The 21,238-nt window shown below is 52.8% G+C and overlaps 1 protein-coding gene across 3 annotated transcripts in view; it reads right to left on the bottom strand.

The window, feature by feature from the left end:
• Window positions 1-21,238, bottom strand: part of RXRG (retinoid X receptor gamma) — a 103,766-nt gene that overhangs the window by 16,902 nt on the left and 65,626 nt on the right. For 2 of the 3 annotated variants that reach the window (XM_036922877.2, XM_036922880.2), the window contains exons 1-2: window positions 20,920-21,230; window positions 5,346-5,593 (exon numbers count right to left, since the gene is read on the bottom strand). In XM_036922877.2, the coding sequence (XP_036778772.2) occupies window positions 5,346-5,593; window positions 20,920-20,968 (297 nt within the window). In that variant the 5' untranslated portion in view covers window positions 20,969-21,230. Of the gene's footprint in view, window positions 1-5,345; window positions 5,594-20,919; window positions 21,231-21,238 lie in introns of those variants that run through there. The other variant, XM_036922878.2, reaches the window with a different exon arrangement.

Below are 21,238 nucleotides of genomic sequence, written 5' to 3'. Positions count from 1 at the left end.
GCTGCCCTCCACGAGGGTGATGGGACGGCAGCTGGAGGGGGCCTGGAGGAGAGACACCCAGGCTGCTGCCCCCGCCCCGCCGCCAGGTGAGTACTTCCCGTGGCTAACGGGTGGGAGGCGGCACCCGGCTCCGGGACCCCACAGCTAACAGGTGGGAGGTGGCACCCGGCTTCAGGACCCCACAGCTAACAGGTGGGAGCTGGCACCCCGCTCCGGGACCCTGCGGCTAACAGGTGGCAGGTGGCACCCAGCTCTGCAACCCCACAGCTAACAGGTGGGAGGTGGCACCTGGCTCTGGGACCCCAGGTCCTCTTTCCACCTGGGCCACCCTGTCTGTCTTGGGGGAGCAGGAGACCCCAGACCACCCCTGCCCAAGCAGCTTCCTGCCCCACCAACCTGGTGAGGAGCCCCTGCAGGAGCTGCTGCCTGGGGGCCTCTCCCAGGTCTGAGCCCGCAGCCCCCTTCATCTCTCTCCTCTTCCTGAGGCTGGAAGACAGTGGGAGGGAGCAGGCCAGGTGGGCCTCGGCTGCCTTGGGCTCCTGTGGGCTCCAGGCAAGGGCAGATGCCACCTCAGGCAGCCCTGGGAGCTGCCTGGCCCCCGAGGCCCCCGGCCCTGGCTGTCTGGCTGCATTAGAAGCATCTCTGCTGAAGTGAGCACGTCAGGCGGGGGCTCTTGGGCGGCTAGCTGCTCCCTGAGAACACACAGAAACACGCTCGCTGGCCTGCCTTCCACCCATGGACTCTCAGCCTGGACGGGATGCGCCCTGGGGGCCCTTGAGCCACCACGGAACATCAGGTCCCACATTTCTGAGCTCTCAACCCCAATCATTCCACTGAAGGCAGCTCCGTGCGTGGTCGGCCAGGCCTCCTTCCCAGGGGCGGGCTCCTTAGACTGGCACTCCCTTCACCCCATGAGGGTCTTGGCCATGAGGAGTAAGGCGCCTGGCCCTCCACGGGCAGGAGAAGAGCGCTGGCCTCCTGTCTGGGCCTGACACCTCCCCGCCGAGGGGTCTGTCTGGGTTACTTCAGTGAGACTCCCTCTCCTCGTCCACAGACCAGCCCAGTGGTTTTCAGACTCTGAGAGTGTCGGGGGCAGGGCAGTGGGGGGCTTGAATAAAGCCTTACATCTCTCGCCCCTACTTCAACCAGACCTGTTGTCATCGACCAGTATATTAGGCTCCCAAACACACTTTCGCTCAAAGTAAAGACTTTATGGATTAATTTTTTTTAATTATTAATCAAGATGATCTTTAAAGTATGTTCTAGCTGTAACATTTGCAACTTTTATAATCTAAGTAGTCTCTATAAAAGTGCAAACACCTAACAGGATAATAACTCGGTTACCCGTCACGACCTGGGCAGGAATTATCAGGGACAGAGCCCAGTCGGCAGCAGTGTTCAGGAGGGAGAGAGAGGTGGGGAACCAAAGGCATTAGGGCCTGCGGCGGAGTCCAGCAGCGGTCACCATTCTTACAGCGTGCAGCTTTACAACACACATGCACACACAGATACACACATGCTCACACGCACGCACACACATACACACAAACACACATGTGCACAGGAAAATGTCACCTACATCATTTTGTTTGAATGACAAATACCTTCCCAATTATGTATTTGCTGTTTTTGGAAATTGCCCATTCTGCTTAGATATTCCCCAGAGCAAGAACTGAGTCTTACACATTTCTTTTTATCTCCTGTGCCTAGTTCAATGAATGCTTATTGAAATGAACTTTTCTAGAATCTTTCAGCGGCGCAGCATAGCTGAATCATATACCTGATCGTGTAGGTGTGTAATATATTTCACCTAGGTGTGTCATCTAGCATCTAGGTATAATAATTAATAATAATAATATCACCTACCGCCAGAAAGCATTGCAAACACTGAATAAGTGCTTTTTCATGCCCATGTCTCCTTTGATATTTGTAAAAACCTCATAAGGCAATTGGGACAAAATTTGTTACCCCAGAATATACAAAGGAACTGAGCTGGACATAGTTAAAGCGGTCTGGGAAAGGTTGCACGTGCTCCATGTACCAGTTCAGTTCTTTTTATTCCCCAAGACTGGAATTCCAACAGGAGCCAAAAGGGAAGCCCAAACACTGGAATGACTGCACCTGGGACAGGAGCCCCGCTGCCCTCACGCCAGAGCACCACTCTCCCCCCTCACCCCCCAACTGTACTTACCCTAGACCAGGTCACTGAAGGAGCATGTTTCCCATACCAGCACCCCCCAGACATGATCCTGGGCAACGCCTAAGAATAGTCAGGCAGGATGCATAGGAATAGCCCGTCCAGGTTGGGCAGAGCCCATCTCCCCGCGGCTCGCACCAAGGGCACTAGACGTCCCGTGGCATCTGGTTAACTGGGTGAAATGCTGCTACGAGGTGTTCCAGAGCCCAAGCCAACAGGCTGCTCTGTGTCTGGGCTGCTGAGCTTCCCTGGCGCTTGGCAAGCTTAATATAGCTCCCACGGCCAGGCTTGGCGTGGCCTCTGCATGCAGCCCAGCTGGCCAGGACCAAAGCTTTCAGCTGACCTTTCAACCTCAATCCCTCTGTGCAGACATGCGGTCCAGGGACAGCGGCCCTGCCACTCACACAGCTACGAGGCTGAATGACTGGCCGGTTTGGCCCAGATTGGAGGATGGCTGCTGAAAGGCTTGGAGGGACGGTGCACCGCCTGCTCCCACCCAGGAGCCCTGGCACTGTCTAGCACCTCACCTCCTTTTATTTCTTCAGAGGTAGAGTGATTGCCTTTGAAACTATCTTGTTCATTCGTATGGTTTTGTCCGTTTTGCCTGCTACACTGTAATTACCATCCAAGTAAAGACTTCACCCACCATTTCCAGTGCTTATGCCCAGAACCTAGGACAAGTGTCAGAAACTGCCAGGTACATAGTAGGTCCTCATCAATAGGTATTTGAGTGAATGTGAATGCCCTTGCAAAATTTTACTTTCATCCCAGAACTTCAACATATCTTTTTTCTCCCTAAACTACTGGCTTTGGCCTGCCTTTCTAGAATTGGTTCACCTGAAAGCAATGGGTGGGCAAACCTCTTCCCCACGTTCCAAATGGCGGGGCACCACCGCTTTGCTGATTTGGGTGGGTGGCAGTGGTGTACACACCTGTCCCTGCCCACCGCCGTCTGGCCCCTGCTCCTCTGAGTGCTCACACACCCTCCTGGAACACGTGACTGAACAGGTCGCCTCTCTGCGTTCCCTTCGGTCCTGCCTAACCTGTGACAGCATGTAAAGCACAGAATTGTGGTTTATCTGCTTGATGTGCCTCGTCCCCCACAAGGCTCCTTAGGACACTGATTATTCATCTTTTAGTCCTGGGCAGCCCTGGGGAGATCCCACGGGCCCTGATTATGTCAGCAGGCACCACAGTAGCAGATGAGTGCAGGCTTTGAGCACAGGGGGTGGTCAGGAGACCCAGGGTCTCAGCCCAGCTCTGCTGACTGGCTGGGTGAGGCTGCGCACACCAACCGGCCTACTGGGCCAAGCTACTGCATTTGTGGGGCACAGGTCTTGGACGGAATGCTTGGTTCTCAGCTGGGCAGGGGTGGAGCAAGTAGAACTGGGGGCTTTTACAACCTGCATGGGGGCCAAACTATGGGCTAGGGGAGAAATGTATACTTGGAAAAAGGTCCTACAGGTGAGAACCAGCATGTTACAAACTTGTGCTAAAGGGCAGGCCGAACGTGACCTACAGAAGTACTTTGCTTGGCCTGTGAGGTGCTGAAAGTGTTTGAATTTGAATGGCTCCAAGGGAAGCAGCAGCCCCCAAGAGCCCCGTAACCCTACTGGCCTGTAAGCACCCTCATTCCGTATGACTTCCCTTGGCTCCTAGAGCCCATAAGCCCTGCATGGCATGCTCTCTACAGCCTCCCCTGCTCCTCTAGTCCTGGACGGATACTTGCTGAAGTCCCTACTGACTCTGAAATTCCATGACCCCACACGGCTTTGCTTCCAGACCCTGAGCACATGAGTCATCTCGGGAGGGTCTCTAGGGATGTTCTCTGAAGTTCTCCGTAGTAGCCAGAAATATGGACACGATGGGAGTCGTGCCTCTTCTCCAAAATGGTAAATTCAAAGGAGGCTTCAGGACCTACGAATTCTGCCTCTAGGTATGCTGGTGGTTGGGGCAGGAGGGGGCCGTGCCCAGTACTGAGACACCCGTACGGCAACAGAGGAGAGTGTGGTAGGTGGTGGGGATTACTGTTCCTCGTTCTAACGCTCCATATCCCCTGCACCGTGTCTTTGCATCCCTCCCACTAGAACAGGCACTGCCTATTTCCCCACCCCAGCAATGTCAGGGTTGGCCATCTGGTTTTCTTGTGCCAATGGGATATCAGTGGGCATGATGTGAGCAGAGGCTTCACTGTACTTTCCCGATCTGGTTTAGACTGTTGCACGCCTTATCAGATGCCCTGTGAAAAGCATGCCCCAAGCAGCTGCCACTCCTTTAGTCTGGGACACGAGGAGTAGACTTGCACCCAGCCTGTAACAACCTTGCCCAGCTCAGCCACCATCTGAAGCACAGCCATCCTAGCCAACACTTAAATGTGTGTGTGTTTTTGTAAGCCATGACAATTTGGGGTTGTTTGTTACACAGCATCATTACAGCAATAGCTGATCACTACAAGAGGGAAGGTGGAGGCTCCGTGTGTGACATTGCTGGGAGGAAGTAAAAGGCAGCTGGCCATCCTGTAAAGTCCCTGGAGTAGCAATGCAGTGTTCACCACGCACACGCTTCCTCTCCTCTTCTGTGCCGAAAGGCACTAGGATTACAGTGAGGTTTTCTTCCTGAGTTTTCCCAGGCTTCGCCTCTACCTCAGAGACACCATATATACGACACAGTCGACCCTGTTCTAGATTTGCCTACATGCCATACCTGTCTATTTCCCCTTCTCAACTTTAAGCCCCTGGAGAGCAAAGCCCATGTTCTGATCATATCAGTGTTCCCTGGAGCGTGCAGCACAGCACCAAGCACTTCACTGACTTGACACACACTCTTTATGGACTTGAAAACAAAGGGTGTGTGCTCCATGGACAGAAACCAGCCCTCAGACATGAGATCCCTGCCAGGACTAAACCATTACAGCCACAGAGGTTTTTGGCCACAGTCTCTTGGACCACGAGGTGTCGTCCCTTCTCTGGGGCATCCCTGCCTGAGGACACCCTGCAGGAAGGCTCTGTAGGAGGGAAGACTGCAGAGACAGCCCACACCCTGCAGCAGGCACCCAGCAAGCACCTGCTATGAGCTGGCTCAGCCCCAGGTGCAGCCTGGGAGACTGTTCCGATGGCTGGAGAGTCCTGGGAGAGGACGGGGCACCCACCTGAGAGCTGGGCGGGGCGACCAAGTTGATTCCTGGGGGGGCCGCCAGCGCTCCCGAGGGTGGGCCCACGGCAGGAGTGATGACTCGGTACGTGGAGCCCAGGGTACTGAGGGGTGTCCCCACCGCACTCAGAGTCCGCGGGGCGCTCACTGGGCTGTCCGTGTAGCCGGGGCGGCTGTCCGTAGGCTTCCCCGTGGACAGGGCTGCCGACGGGCTCATGGACGTGGAGCTGGAGTGGCCGGGAGAGCCTGTGAGGACAAGGAGAGTGTAGGTGATGGGAAGCCGGGGGCCACAGAGGTGGCATCCGTCTCCTGTCCCCTCCCCTCCTTCCAGCCCACTGCATGCCTGTGAACCCACGGTGCTTACATGGCACTGAGCTGTGGAATAAAGGCAGGCAGAGGGCAGGGAGGAGGGAAGGCCTGCTCTAGGATGGAAACACTCACTGACGTAATTCTCTGGTGCCCGACCTCGCATCCACCTCAGACTGCATCTGGTCAGCAGGCAGGGCCGCAGGGGCACGGCCGACAAGGCCCTGGCCTGTGTGAATGCAGCCTGCGCCAGCCAGGGAGGGAAGGTAAATCAATGCCAAACCCCCATTTGGGGGTGAAGTGAGGAGGTGTCGAGGCTGCTTCAGAATCCCCGGCCTCAACCCCACATTGCTCCCAGAAATGGGGCAGGGCTGAGCCTGCAGGTCAGGAGAAACGCACTCACCCAACACGACGAGCATTCATTGAGGCACAGGCGCTATGCCAGTGCCGGGGGTTCAGAGCCCAAGAAAACGTGGTCCCTGCCGTCAGGGGTCACGCTCCGCAATGACACTGCAGGAGGCAGAGGCTGCTCTTGTGCCCTGTGCTGTCTGTCTCTTGCAGCCTTGTGCCCACAGGGTCCTTGTCCTGCCTGCCTCTGCAGCACAGAGTTTATCGGCGCTCAGGGAAGAAGAGTCAGGACAGCTGGGCATGGCCACAGAGGCCGAGGAAGGCAGGTGCATGCAGGCCTGCCAACACCACACCTACCCCCAGGGAGAGGGTGTGGTGGCCACATGTGGCACAGAATGGGCTCGGGGGGTCGTCCTTTGCTACCATTTTTCCAGGTACGTTGAGCCAATTTCCCTTATTGTCAGTCTCTACTCAAGATGAAACAGAAGGTGCCGCCTGCCCCCTCAGGAGCCCGGCGTGGGACAGTCTCCAGAAGAGAGGAGCTGGAAGCTCAGGGTCAGCAGCAGCAAAGCAGAGGCTAGGCACACAAGAGGGCAGCCCACCCTGTACCACAGCCTCGGCTCCGCAGCGACCTGCTGCTCATTTAGGACTTCCCGAGTACCTGCCACATGCAGGGGGCTGCCCGAAGCCTTTGGAAGATACCAGTGAGCACTAACTGTAGTGTTAGGACTAGGGCACGGGGAGGAGACGCTCCCTTCAGTTCTGGAGGGGAGCAGGGAACACTGGACGTGTCACTGTGGAACTGTGCTTTTATTCTCATCAGGATATGATTGGCATCGAGCATTATACCAGTTTCAGTGTAAAACATGATTTGGTATGTGTACATATTGCAAAACGACGACCAAGATACCAGTTAACAACCATCGCCAAACATAGTCACACGTTTTCTTTTCTTGTGATGGGAGCTTCTAAGATCTACTCTTCTAGCAACGATCAAAATGCAACACAGGATTACGAATTATAGTCGCCATGCTTCCCATCACAGCCCCAGGACTCGGTTTGTTTTATAACTAGAAGTTTGTACCTTTTGACCCCCTTACCCTGTTTCTCCCATGCCCAGCCCCTGCCTCTGGCAACCACCAATCTTTTCTCTGTATGAGACCAATTTCGGGGTTGGTTGCTTGCTTGTTTTTCAGATTTCACATGTATGTGAGATCATAAGGTATTTGTCTTTCTCTGTTGGACTTATTTTACTAAGCTTGAACCCCTCAGGTCCCTCCGGGTTGTCATGAAGGTCAAGCTTTCCTCCCTTTTTGTGACTGAATAGGATTCTGTCATGTACACTCACTGCATCTTTTTTATGCCTTTGTCAATGGACACGTAGGTTGCTCCCCTATCCTGGCTGCTGTAAACAATGCTACGGGGAACATGGAGGTGCACATATCTTATTGAATTAGTGTTTTCACTGTGGAACTACTCATACACATAAATATCCCACTGGAAAAGTGCCCACCTGGAGTTTCTCTTGAGATTCTGCTAGCTTCGTGGACATCTTCCTCTGGAGAGAAAGTCGCTCCCACACCTGAGGAAGCCGTGAGCCCCGACTCATCCCCCCTAGGGAGCGTCAGCTACCCAGGCCGACTGTCGCACACACAGATAAACCCCAATCTCCATGTTCTAAGAAGCGCGACTGAGGCTGAAGCACAGACTGGGTCCACAGAGGAGCGGCACAGGGGTTCAAAGGAACAGGCCCAACACTTATATGCATCCTGAACAGCATCAGGCAATTTCTGTACGTTAACTCACTTTATCCCGACAACAAGCCTGTGAGGATCATTTCGGCCTTTTACAAAAGAGAATACCTAGGCTCACTCTCATCCCCATGCGGCTCCCGGTTCCAGGATAACTCGCTCCCTCCTCATTGTCTAGCAAGTTCTTATTCATCCTTCAAGGTCTAACTCAAGCGTCGCCTCCTGCAGGAAGCCTGCCCTGATACTCCTGGTCTCACTTGATGCCCTTTTCTGTCTTCTATTAACAGCTTGAGATTACTCTTATCTCAGCACTTACTAAGTGTTACCGTATGTGTTCATTTCCCGCTTCCACCAAACTGAGAAGGGCAGACAGTGTCCGTTTTGGTTTCCACACCCCTAGCACAGTACCTGGCTCTCCCTGGTAAGTGGCACGGCCTAGATTCACCCTGTCGGTCTGAAGCCCACACCGCCTCCTGCGTGTGCTGCCATGGACAACGAATGTGACCAGGGAGCCGTCACCCTGCCAAGGACCAGACGACTCGATCGTGAAGTGACCTCAAGCTGAAAGTTCATCCGAAGGAGAGAGAAAAGAGTGGCTTCTCAGAACTCGAGCCAGAAAAATTAGACATCTTCCCAGACAGCCACTGACGGGAAAGAACAATCTTACTCTTCCGAGGCCCTGGAAAGCTGTGACACTTAAAGTGCCTACGTATACCTTGAGCCTGTTACTAAGACGCCATGTGGCAGGGGAGTCAGGGGCCGGCCCGATCTGATGGGCCAGGAGCCTGGGCCCCACTGGGCAGCATCCCCCCAACGAACACACCGGCGGGGGGGAACCACCTCGCCCTTCAGGCTTCAGGTCCCAAACACAAGCCGCAAGGCCCTGCCACCCTCCTTTTCATTCTGCTTTACATGGACCTCAGAGAGACTCTGCCTTTCATTTCTGTACCCCAGGGTCAAGCCCAGTGCCTGACACCTGGCCCAGAGCTACGGGACAGACAGACACCAGATGCTGCCTCACATGTTCAGCGACCCAAGAGTCCCAAGGTGTAGACCCTGTAACGTGATGATAACGGACATTTGGGACAGCATTTTAAGTGGTATATAGGCAAACTTGAAAAATATTAATAGTTTTATATTTATTTTTACTGTTTCTTCTGTCCTGTGACTGGGCTGCCATTTTTATATGAAATTATTCTCTTAAAAATAGCTATTTAATGGCTAAAACTTTAAAAAGAATGATGAGAATGCTGCTTCTAGAAGAACGGAGCTGTCACAAATTTTATTTCAGCCATTATGATAGGTGTGTACTAATATCTCATTGTGGTTTTAATCTGCATTTCTCTAATAGCTAATGATGTTGAATATTTAAAAAATAGCTATTTAGGTTTTCAAAAAGTGAGCAAATTGACATAGGAAAACATTCAAGTCCAAGGACATTTGATATGTAGAATATCATGAAAATCGTATGCAAAAGAATGATGTTTAAGAGAAACACTGACCTGCACAAAAATATGTATATATGGACTTTGGAGAATTCACAGATTGTCTCAAGAATAAAATGAGATGATGTGAGAGAGATCTGAGATTAAAAGTACACTGCTTTTATTAATAATAATAAGTATTATTAATAATTATTTGTAATACATAATTCTATTGATAAATAATTATTAATAATAATAAAAACTAAGACAATCAAAATACACCCTGACTATTCAGTGATGAGAATGGTACATAGCTGAGACAGAATAAATCAGCAAGTTAAAGTTCAGTTTGCGGTGGCCTTAAAAATGTGGCTTCATTCTGCTGAGCCAGTGACCCAGCAGAGGTGGGCTGCTTTATAACCACATTTTTAAAAAGTAAAATTCAAAAAGCCAAGTACATCTTACATGAAGGCATTTTGCTTCTTTGCCTCCCACAACAACCCAGTGGTTCTTAGAAATCAATAACTTTGCTTTTAGAAAAAGTGGAAACAATGCCTTTAATGACAAAAGTGCTTCTCAGTGGCCCATGAACCCGTCCTTGTGGACAGGAAAGCGAACCTGTCGGCAGCATTTTTACCAGCCATTTGCCTTCTTGCTCCTGTTTTTCAGAGCCACACGGGAACCACAGCCAGTATCAGAAGGCACCCCAAGTTTTCCAGAGACCTGGTTTCTAGTCCAAATCCAGGGCCAGGTTTTCCCCTAATGCTCCCCTCTGGCCCCTTCTGCCCAGTGTCCCTTGGCCCCCGCGTCTGGTCAGCCTTGCTAGTCCCTGACCCTCCCACCTCTCCCTCCTCTTTAGCTGCACACACTGTGCCCACTGCCAAGCACCAGGGAAATGCACAAATTCTGTCCTCACAGAGTCTATGCTCTCTGCTCAGACAACGATCTATATAAAAACCAATTTTTCTGGTTGGAAAGAGCCAGTGGAGCTCTCTTGTCTCAGGCACATCTCTTCTGTCCATGCCTAAGAAAAGCCTTTCATGTTGCTGGGCCTCTCCCAGCAAGGAGCCGCTGCTGGGGGGCCTCTCAGATCTCTCCCATGCTGTTCTATGAGCACGGAGGAAGGATATGGGCCACTGGCGTCACAGGGAAGGAAGTGCAGGGGGCAGTGGTCTGGAATGGTCTGAGTCTGGACCACTTGCCTAGCGGCCCCTGCATCACCACCTGGACCATGCTCGACCTGCAGACTGCTTGGGATTCCAGACTGCAGTTGGTGTGGCTGCAGCCAAAGCTGTTAGGGAATGTGCAGGGTACGTGCACTGTGATGAAAGAGTCCCTGTGTGCATTTGGCATGACCATGTCAGGGGTGCAACCTGTGTGGCACAGAACACTCTGAAGCCAAAAAAGTACGTTGGATTTGAGGCTCCACCACTTACCCGGCATGTAAACCTGAGCAAGAACCCTGACCTCTGAGCCCAGGTCCTGGAGATACACATGCCTACCTCGGGGGGCCTGCTGAGAGTGCCTGAGAACACCCACCCCAGGTAGCAGCGGCAATTATTCACTATATTGTAATAGTCATGAGGGAGGGGCTGTGTCTGGCTTGAAGGCCACCGTAGAAGATTATGTGCGTAAAAGATTTAGCCCAAGTGAGGCCACCATAAATGCTCTGTGAAGGACAGCCATTGTCATACACTGGTAAGGACATACCAGTTGTTTATAACTAAATTTTCTGAATTGGTTAAATAGCCAGTGCTTTGAGCCCAGGGTACCCCTCTATCGTCCCAGCCACCCCCCCTTCATCCAGGATCCCCCAGGTCTCCCCGTACTCCAGCCTGGCACAAGGATGTCCTCTGGCTGACTTCCACCCTGAGACCCCGGTGCCTTCCTGGTTGCCACATGCTTTTAATTTCACTCCCTTGCTGTTAACAGCGATCATTGGGGTGCCCAGCACTGGGCCTGGAACATGGTAGATGTTAAAAAAAATTTGTTGACTAATCAATGAATGAGATAATTAATGTATATGACTATATAAAGAGTTCATCAACAGAAATCATTTTCATAAGAATCTATATATCCCTGATGTTCACCAAAACCAAAATCTGAAAACTGAATAACAAGTTGCATGTGTGTGTTGAGGAGGCCTTTCTGAGAAAAAGAAGCCTGGGTACCTAGAGCTGCAGAATTCTTACCAAGGTGAGGAAGTTGCTTGGCAACCTCAGCCTCAGCCAATAGAAGGCATATGTCAAGCGTGAGTCCGTGACGCGAGACAAGAGAGCAAATACTGTGGTGATTCCCCCTCTGGGCTGCTCTGCAGAGTAGTTCGCTGTCCCATCAGCAGCCTGCTTCAGGATGGAATGGAAACTTGTGAATAAACCACTGATCGTGGCTAATACCCACCCGCAGGGAAGGCAGGGACCTGCGATTTCTAAGATCAGGACTCTGTCAGAATCAAGGAGTGTCACAGGGCCCAAGCCCACTTACCCCCTTCCACGCTGGGCACGGTCACACACCTGCCTGCCCCCCCCTCTCCGGGGGAGAGATGTGGTGCCAAAGAACCAGACTGTTCAGACACCTGGCTTGCTCCCCCTCGTCTAAGGGACACTCACAGGTGCTCCCTCTCGGCTCCGAGGGGCAGAGAGCTGCCAGGCCAGGGAGGCAGGGGCCTGCCGCGTGAAGGCACGTGAGTCCACACTTCGGTGTCGTGTCCTCTGCTGAGTGACAACAGAAACAGATCATCTCTATTGAGCAATGGCCGTGAGCCAGACATGGTTCTAAACACTTCACATACATGGTCCATTTCATCTCCACAGACCTCTTTGAGGCTGGTACCCTTCCTCCTCTTGTAGGAATGCAAAAGCTGGAAGACGGAGAAATGGAAGAATGTGCCCAGGGGAGCAGGGCTCGGAGGCCAGAGCAGGGCCCGAGAACCCAGCGGAAAGCGGCAGGGTGGGGCATCTCCTCCCAGCCCTCCTGCGACTGCGCATCCTTCCGCCTCCCAGCCCAGGTACTGTCCCCACCCCCGCCCTTCCCAGCCCAGTTCGTGGCCTCTCAGGACTTGGGCCTCTGCACTTCCTGCCCAGGACACCGGTCATCCAGCCACAGCGCCAAGCCCAGCCCTGGCTCCCTCAGTGGGCGCCCTGCCGGCCAGGTGGCCTCCCTCTGTCTCCCGTTGAAGGGCACTCGGATGCAGGGGGTTGCTGATGGCACTGCTTATGTTTGCACTCGGCATTTCCAAAAGCACTTTCATACAGAGCCCTGAGCTGCACAGCCACCCAGAGACTGGGCAGGGAGGCACCTCACAGACACAGGCTCTGCATGTTCACTCGCGTAGACACCGCGGTACCAGGCGCAGAGTTCCCAGGCAGCCAGGAGCAGTAGGGGACGCGTCTCTTAATGGGAAGCCTGATGGGCTAGCAAAGCCCTCGCTGGCCTTCTCAGTGGGGAGGAGTAAGGAACCGGTGGAGGTGGGGGGCAGCGCATGGAGAGACCCCTGCGCCCCCTGGGCCTCCCGCAGGTATATGGGGACATGGAGACGACGGGCTGAGGCTGCCCCCCGGACTGTGCCCCTCCTGACTACTGTGCCCTGGAAGGAGGGCTGGCTGGCAGATCAGGGGGGTGCGGGCTGCTTTTCCTAGTGCTCTGGCAGTGGGGAGGGAGGGAGTGGCACCCCTTCCGCACCCCCTCCTGCATTCCCGCTCCATCCCATCCCCTTCCACCCGGCTCCCTCCCCTAAAATCTGTAATGATGGAGATAGTGAAAGGCAGGCAAAGATTGATAATAAGCCTCATTATCACCAGCATTATATATAATTATAGCAAAACCTCACTCATTTGGATCAATTGAGAGAAAAATCGGTTTAAATTCCTGACAAGTTGGCAGATTACTTTTAAATTACAGTTTTATTACTTCTAAGTAACACACGTGGAGAGCGTGTGTTTCAAGTACCACAGCTAATGGTTATTAAGTGGGGATTTTATAAAATCTGCTTTCAAAGATTCCTTTGTAATTAACGCCCCGTTAATATGCTAACGATGCTCCCGCTATGCTTTTTAAATTGCTTGAAAACAGATGAAACTTAAAATAGGCTCAACATTTCCACAATCTTATTTGCCTCACAAACCTGTTTTTTTTTGGTTGTTTTTTGGTGAGTGAGCAAATTCAAACTAGTTTTGACCAATTTAATCACCATTCCAAACTAATTATGTCATAAACTCCTAAGGCCATCTTGTTTTCGGTTAGAAAGCAGACTTTCAGGACTTAAAGAAACACCTCATTTTTACAGCAGAGAAAAACTGAGAGGCTTCCTGACTTACTCTAGGCCACACAGAACAGAAGCACGGGGTCTTCTGGCCCCAGGTCCAAGCTTATTTCACCCACCACTTCCTGCCTTACATTCACAGAACTGTTTATGATTACATGCTCTTTTTTTTCCATTGACTGAGCCATTGATATCACTGACTCAGACAAAAAAATATGTTGAGCGCCTGCTATGTGCCAGGCCCCATGTTGGGCACTTAGATACAGTGGTCCCTCCCGGAGGCCACCGTCCAGTTATTCAAGCTTCAAACTGACTCCGAAGAGCCGGCAGGGCAGGAATTTTCCCCATTGGACAGGTTAGGAAACTGATAAACTATAAGATAACTTTCCCAAGGGCTTACTGGGAATGATTATAGACCTGGAATCTGAGTTTAGCACAATTTCTGTCAACCTTTCTGCATGTAATTAATGGCATTTTGCTTGCAAACCTTTCCCACCCAGGACCAGATTATGAACCTTGCTGGGAAACACAAGAGGCGGCAGAAGGTCCTGAAGCAGGAGCCCCACTGACAAGGAATGGCTCATCTGTCCCCTGAGTCAGTTTCACATGCCAGTAGGTACACCATGTGCCAGCTGGTCCGTGGAGACTAATGCCAATGAGGGTTTCAAGCATCTGCTGAGGGTGCCCCCACCTCGCCATTTGTTCCAAAGTCCTTGAATGCCAATTCTGCCCCCACCCAGCTCTTGAACCCATGACCTCAATCCCTCTTTCTGTCTCTCTGGACTTCTTGTTCACGTAAGCTCTCCCTAGCCTCTAAATACGGACTGGCTTCTAAAGATCACGGTCACCTTAAATACAGTGAACTATACACTCGGTGCCATGTTACCACTCGGTGTGCACATAGCATTCGTGTTCTCATCCTAAACACCTAAGTTCCTTGGGTCCATTTACTTAACCTCAGCCCAAGAAACATTTCCAGAAATAATTCATCTCCAAATGCTCTGCAGACTTCAGAGGCTTATACATCCTTTCAGGGCAGGGGACGGCTCTGGTTCTTAGTGTCCCACACACCCCTTGCACAAACCAGATGCTTAGCCAATGTGTGCTCTGAATGACTGACAGGCATTCCTGGAGCAGTCTAGAATATTCTTTCCTCACTGGTGATCTCCAACCTTTGCTCTGCTTCCCATGTAGCAGGGCCTGAGAAAATATAGATTCCATGAACCCCAAACACTTCAAGAGACTGTTTCCCCACGACACTAGAGAACCCCAAAAGGGGGTGCAGAGGAGATGCTGACTCACAGAAATGAAACCCACATGACCAGCCTAGGAGGCATGTCTGACACATTTATTAAGCACTTGCTTTGCTGCTCCTCTGACTTATTGTAAATGCTTTTTGAATTAAAGATCACAAGCCTTTCCATTTTTTAAGTTCAGACTTTGAATTCTGAAATCCCATCAGAATTCTGAGATCAGTCCTGAACCTAGAAGCTCTCCTGCTCTCCTCCCCCTTTCTCAGTCACCGTACCTAAGGGAGCAAAGTGCCCCAGGTTGTCCAACTTGCAGCTGGGGATGCTCAGGAGGTCATGACTCGGGGAGGTCACTGGGCCAGAGCCAGGCCCTCCTGAAGACTACGGGGGCTGCAGGCCCAAGGTCTCAGCACTCCTTCCACCGGATGTCATGAACACCTGCTCCAGAATATTCGTTAAAACATCGTCTTCTGTAACTTGAGCAGAATCCGTCTTATTTATCTCTCTTTGTCAGCATCTCCTAGTGCACCATCCTACCTCTTCTAAGAAAAATCTACATACAAAATTCTAGCTGAATTTAGTACCAGTTTCCTAATTATCTGAAATGGGAAAGGAAAACCAATTTTCACTATGTGTTTACAATCTTCCAGGCTTTATTTCACTGAATCCACAGTAGAAGGTTAACTCTGACCCTATGTGGTTGGCAGTATTGGGTCACATTACCAAAGGGTGGGGAGGCCTCCTTGTGGCTTAACCTCCCTCTCCTCTCCCTGTCACCCCAGGTGGCTCCCGAGGGGGCCAGGGGAACCCAGTTTGGAGACCACAAACAGCTAGAGGTCCAGTTGAGCCACACCTGCTTTCCCAGGCATCCTTATTTGTGACTCAGGTCAGACCAGATGACCCACAGCCCCTCGGTCCAGCTTTGAAGATTCGCCTCTGCGACAAGGAAGCCAGGAAGCACTGTTTAGAGCTGGTGCTGGGAATCATTGCTAACTGGGTAGGAATCGGAAACGGCAATCCTGTGTCTCCAGAACATTGTCCTGGGGCCAGCACACCCCCTGAGACCAGCGGGTCCCCACACATCGCCCCAGGGCCAGCACACCCCCTGAGACCAGCAGTCCCATGCATCGCCCCAGGGCCAGCATGCCCCCTGAGACCAAAGGATCCCTGTGCATCACCCCAGGGCCAGTATGGCCCCTGAGACCAGAGGGTCCCCACACATTGCCCCAGAGCCAGCACACCCCCTGAGACCAGCGGTCCCGGGCATCGCCCCAGGGCCAGCACACCCCCTGAGACCAGCGGGTCTCTGTGGGGTAGGCTGTACATTGACTCTGGCTGCTTTCACATTACAACAGAAGGTCTGAGCCGGCGGACAGAGGGACCCTGTAACCAGCAAAGACTAAAACGTTTACTATCTGGCTCTTTAGAGGAAAAGTTTGCCAATCCCTGGCCCACAGGTAAAACTGGGTTCCATGTATTATGATCAAGTGGGACCCGCCTGAGGAATTTCTGACTTCTGTTTCATTAGCGCCCTCAAGTGCCCAGTCCCCCGCTCCCACCTCAGACTTTTTATTTCAGTGCTGCGATTACACACATTTAAAAGGAAACAATGTGGTATGGCTCTAAAGTAAGTCCCAAAGAGTTCAGAGTAGGGGCTGAATATGTCAACTGTCGTTCTTACACATAACCGCTCAGGTGGGGCAGGTCTGGGACTGAACCTGCTCAGCCCCAACTGCCCTCCACCCTGTGCCCCAGTGGGCAAGCGCAGGGTGAGCAGAGCAGCCCTGGCATCTGCCTGGAGTCGGATCCCCTCCAGCTGGCTGATCTTGGGCAGATCACTAAACCTCTCTGTGGCTCTGTTCCTGTCAGTAAAATGGGGGGGTGGCAATGGTAGTACCTTGCCTCTCAGGGTCGCTGAGAACACTGAATGCGACGGTGCATGCCCCTTCCTTGCAAGAGGCACATAGTAGGTTCCTAAAAAACATTTGCTATTATTTTCACTGAACTAGAACCTGAGTCCATCTCATGAGAGCCACCGAAACCCAGACATTCTAGAAAATAAATCTGTTACATCCTGAGCCTCTGTGCCCTCTACTTTCAAATAAGAAGAGATGAGAGCAGTTCCCCCTGGTAGCCCTTGGCATCTGAGCCACCCAGTTCTGGAGGCTGAGCTCCCTGTAGATGCAAAAGCCACATAATGAGGGGAAGGAAGAGGTGGAGAATTTAGATCACTCTTTGCACAATTCCTTCCCCCGGTTGCTATTCAGCTCTCTATCTCTTGGTAAGATTGTAAATGTTTCAGAAAATAGTTTATATTAAATATGTTCCTTCCTAAATCTCATAAACAGTTTCTCCTTCCCACATAAACCCCAACCACTTATGCCCTCACTGGGTCCCAATTAGCCACCCACACATTTGTGGAAGGGAAAAATATGTTCTGGTGCACACACACACACACAACCTTCCCCTCATATCCACAGTCATCCTTATCTTGCCCCCCGTACATGAACACATGCCCAAGCGCGCATGTGCACACACATGCACACACGTGTATGCACACGAGCATCTCCAGTCCAACCTTCCCTCCACGGCTGTCCCCAGGGGAAAGCTGCATATTCTACACAGATGGCCAGGGGCAGCTGGGCAGGACTTGCAGATTAGTGGCCCCCAAAAGAAGCCACTAATTAATTCTCCAGCAGTCCCATGGCTCCTGACAGCTAAGCTATCCTGTGATTTATTCCCCAATGGTCAGACCATTTTGTTTGCAACCACTGGGCAGTGCTGAGGCTGGGTCAGGGCTCTGCACCCCTCAGAGGGTGTGCCACTCCCCACAGCTTCCTGGCGCAGTCTGTAGCCCACAAAAGCATGAGAGGCAGCACCACAGAGCATGGCCTCTGCATCCAGACTGCCTGCATCAAATCGTTGGCGGTGCCATTTTCTAGCTATGGGAGCTGAACCGAGTTGCTTCACCTCAGTGCCTCAGTTTTCTCGTCCATAAAAGGACTATGATAATGAAGGTACCAGTATGCACTTGGGGTAGCCGTGAGGACTACACAGGTTGTTCCTGGGAAAGGGCTTACACCGGCAGCTAGCAGGCGTGCTTGTTAAATGAAACGGAGACCCCTCTCCTGATGCCTTCTCGCCCGGAGGATCGCTGTGCAACCGGATGGGGGAATCACAGGCTTCGCTTTCCTGTGTTCTGAGAGGCAGCAACTGTCTCATCCACGCAAACGAATCTCTTACTGAGCAGCCGGCCAAGCCAGGACACAGCGATGAAGGAGAGAAGGCTTCTCTCCTCGGTGCCCGGCAGGGCTCTGAGCTGAGACAGTGGGCACCTTGGTGGGACCACCACAGCCCAGGTAGTCCTCCCTGCAGCCACCAGGACCTGCCTCTGGTGCACTGATAGGATGGTGGTCTGACATCTGGTAGGCAGAGCCCCAGACGCAAATCCCAGGGTTATTTCCCAAGGGTGTCGTGGCTTCCCCAGTGGGCCTCACACAAATCCCAGGAGCTCCTGCAGTGCCATTTGCTAATATATGAAGAGCAGGGCGCATGCACCTGATCATCTAATCTGTGCAGAGCAGCTCAGAGTGGCGCCGGGACACAGGCGGTTGCAGGCGGCAGCTGACATCCATGCCAATCCTCAGGTTTCCCCTGTCCCTGACGACGTGGCCTCTTGCCCCTCCACAGCCGCCCCTGCAAGGTCTCAGGCAGCCCTGCCACAGAGGGGGCTGCAGCCTCGGGCTCTGTGCCTCAGGCAGCCTCTCAAGGGGCGTGTGCAAACGCAACAGAGAACATCAACAGAACGAAACAAAATAATGATTCTCTTCCCTCAGGAATGACAAGGAAAAGTGGCATTAGAGGGGGACATTTAAACAACCTAAATGACCCGCCCCCCACTGCTGCTCCCTGTGCCATATCAACCTATTTTCTTCCATGGCTGCACCATTTCCTTTTATCTGAAACCTAATCACACTAAATACGAGAGCTCCCACAATTATGAAAATTTAAAGTAGCAAAGTATGTGGGTCTTTGTGGATTTAATTTTATTTCCCCAGGTTCCTGATTCATTATTCTACAGTAATGTTTAGTTTTTTAATTAATTTGCATGTTAGTACTTGAGCAAAATGGAGGGGATGAAAATACTGACTTTTATTAAGTATGGAATAAACGGGCAACACTATAGCTGCTTCTGTGGGCACCAGGGCATTTAATTCTCACCGCAGTACCCTGAGGGTGGGATGATCAAGTCCATCTGAGAGGTGGAGACGCTGAGGCGCAGGTCAGTATCTTGCCTAAGGTCACACAGCTGGCAAATGAGAAACTCGGAACCCAGCGCAGTTCTCTCTCACTCCCTGGCTCGCCCTGTCTGTCCGTCTGTCTGCCTGCCTGCCTTTCATGATCTTTTCGCTGTATCAGAACTGAAGGGATAGGATGTTAAGTTTGAGTTCAGGCCTTTGCTGGAAGACTGTCCCACTAACCGCACATGGCCGCGGGCCAGATGGCCCCTGCCCTCCTGAGCGCTCAGTTGGCACATGCCCAGCGAGAGGTCTAAGGCGCTCTCCGAGGCCCCTCGGCATGCTGGCACGCCAAGGTTCGAGAGGCCGTCCCCACTGAATCTGGGACCAGACCTTCTTTCCCCACCCTCATCATAGCTCTCCCCCCAAATCTTTCCACCTTCAGCCTCCGTATTCTCCCCAGCTGACACAGAGGGAAGACACGAAGTCTCCTTGATACTCATGAAGCCATAACCTCATAGACCTCGGGGGCCCCAAACATCTTGTGGATATGCATGTTCCTCAGACACCCGAGCTCAGAGGGAAAAGTAATAGGACCCATACGAAAGCCGAGAAGGTTTTTCACACCCAGGACCCAACTATAAACTGGAGGTCACATGTCCAGGTCCCAGCCTCGGTCACAGCTCTCGCCGGGCCGGGCCACAAGACTGGCCCCAATAACTACTTATCTCTTCCAGGAGCCCATCCACGGCCCCCACCCCGTGTGTCCAGAACGGTGCACACCACACAGATTGCAGCGTGTCTCTGGGACAGCCCACCTGGGGCGAGCACAGCGCCTCTGTCTCCTTCCCATCTGCATTCCCAGCGCCCAGTACCAGCTGTGGCTCCAAAACTACTCAATGCCCGAGGGATTGAGCAAGCCCTCAGGCCCTCCTCTCCCGGACAGGCACCCACAAGCCCCTTGCTCTGTCCCTCCACTGCTCGCAAAGGGTCCTGCCAGCGAAGTAGGCGAGCCTGACCCCCGAGCCTTGAGATGAGTTGCCTGTCTGTCCACACAGCAGGTCGGGAGAACAGGACAGACTTTCTGTTCTCAAGACCTCACGAGACTTCTGCTTTGTCCTGCCTGCCAGCCTCCACAGAGCAAAAGCTCCTCTTTGGCTCCCAAGAACATGATCTCCGTGCCAGCAGCCAGCCGGTCAGCTGTTGGTACCGTTTATCCGAAGCCGGTGACTGTGCTGCGTCCATCCCTGCGTCGCGGGAGCCCTGGGACAAGCATGCCAGGGCGCTAAGGCAGACCCTGGGATGTGCGGCCGGGCTGCCCCCCTGGCCTCACGACCTGGGTCTTCAGCCTGGCAGTCCTCCTTACAAGAGCCAGGTCCCCCGCCCCAGGTCCAGCTCTCAGACCGAAGTGACAGCAGAGACCCTTGCGGTGGAACCGGGAGCAGCAGCAGGGCAGGGGACCGAGGCTATTAGCAAATCAAAAAGGAAGCAAACAGAGGAAGGAAAGCAGGATGGCAAGTTGAAGTGCTGCGTTTTCTGTTTAAAAACCCAGTTACAGGGAAATCTGTATTTCGAGAAAACGATCACGCCCTTGTTCTGAAGTATCCCAGGGACGCTTACTCTACACGCAAAGCCTTTCTGATCACTTTTTTTCTCATTACAAGTTGGCTAATAGGCACCTCGTAGCGATTCCCCTTCTACTCTTCCGCTTTTCCCACCTCACAAGCACTAGGTCATAACAATGCTCTTCTCTTATCTCTGTCTCAGTCACATTCACAAGCACGCTGCTTGCACGCTCCCTCCACTGTGCCCCTGTGCCCCTGGCTCACCCGTGCTGACACCCACCCGTCCTCACCTGCCGGCCGCTCGGCGCCTCTGTCCGTCTCATGCCTGCACCCCCGCTGGGCACAGAACCACACCGCCTCCCCAGCTTCCACACTGCCCCTCTCCTCTCCAGACAGGTCCGCGCAGGGGAGCCCACGTGAGACTCTTACCGCCAAAGCCTGCGGGAAACTTCATGAAGTGGGAATAATTTCCATACATGTTTCCTGTTCAGTTCATATTCCTCTCCGGGTGTCTGCTGAGGATCCTGGCCTCTCGGGCTCCCAAGCGCAGCCGGGCTGCCTTCAACGTGGGCGATCAGGAGCGGTCATTGCTTCCTAGCAGCCGGGGAGCTGGGGCCGGGCCAGCCCCGGATTAGCCAGGAGCCTGCCCCAGGGTCTGCGAGCCCGGCCGGCGGAGCAGCGCTGGCAGCTGGTGCCTGTCAGTAACCACGCAGAATGCTGCGCGGCGGCTGCCGCGTGCGATCCTGTT

The sequence above is a fragment of the Manis pentadactyla genome, chromosome 19 (assembly GCF_030020395.1).
Source record: "Manis pentadactyla isolate mManPen7 chromosome 19, mManPen7.hap1, whole genome shotgun sequence".
NCBI classification, from domain to species: domain Eukaryota; kingdom Metazoa; phylum Chordata; class Mammalia; order Pholidota; family Manidae; genus Manis; species Manis pentadactyla.
This window is presented reverse-complemented; position numbering and strand designations above follow the sequence as displayed.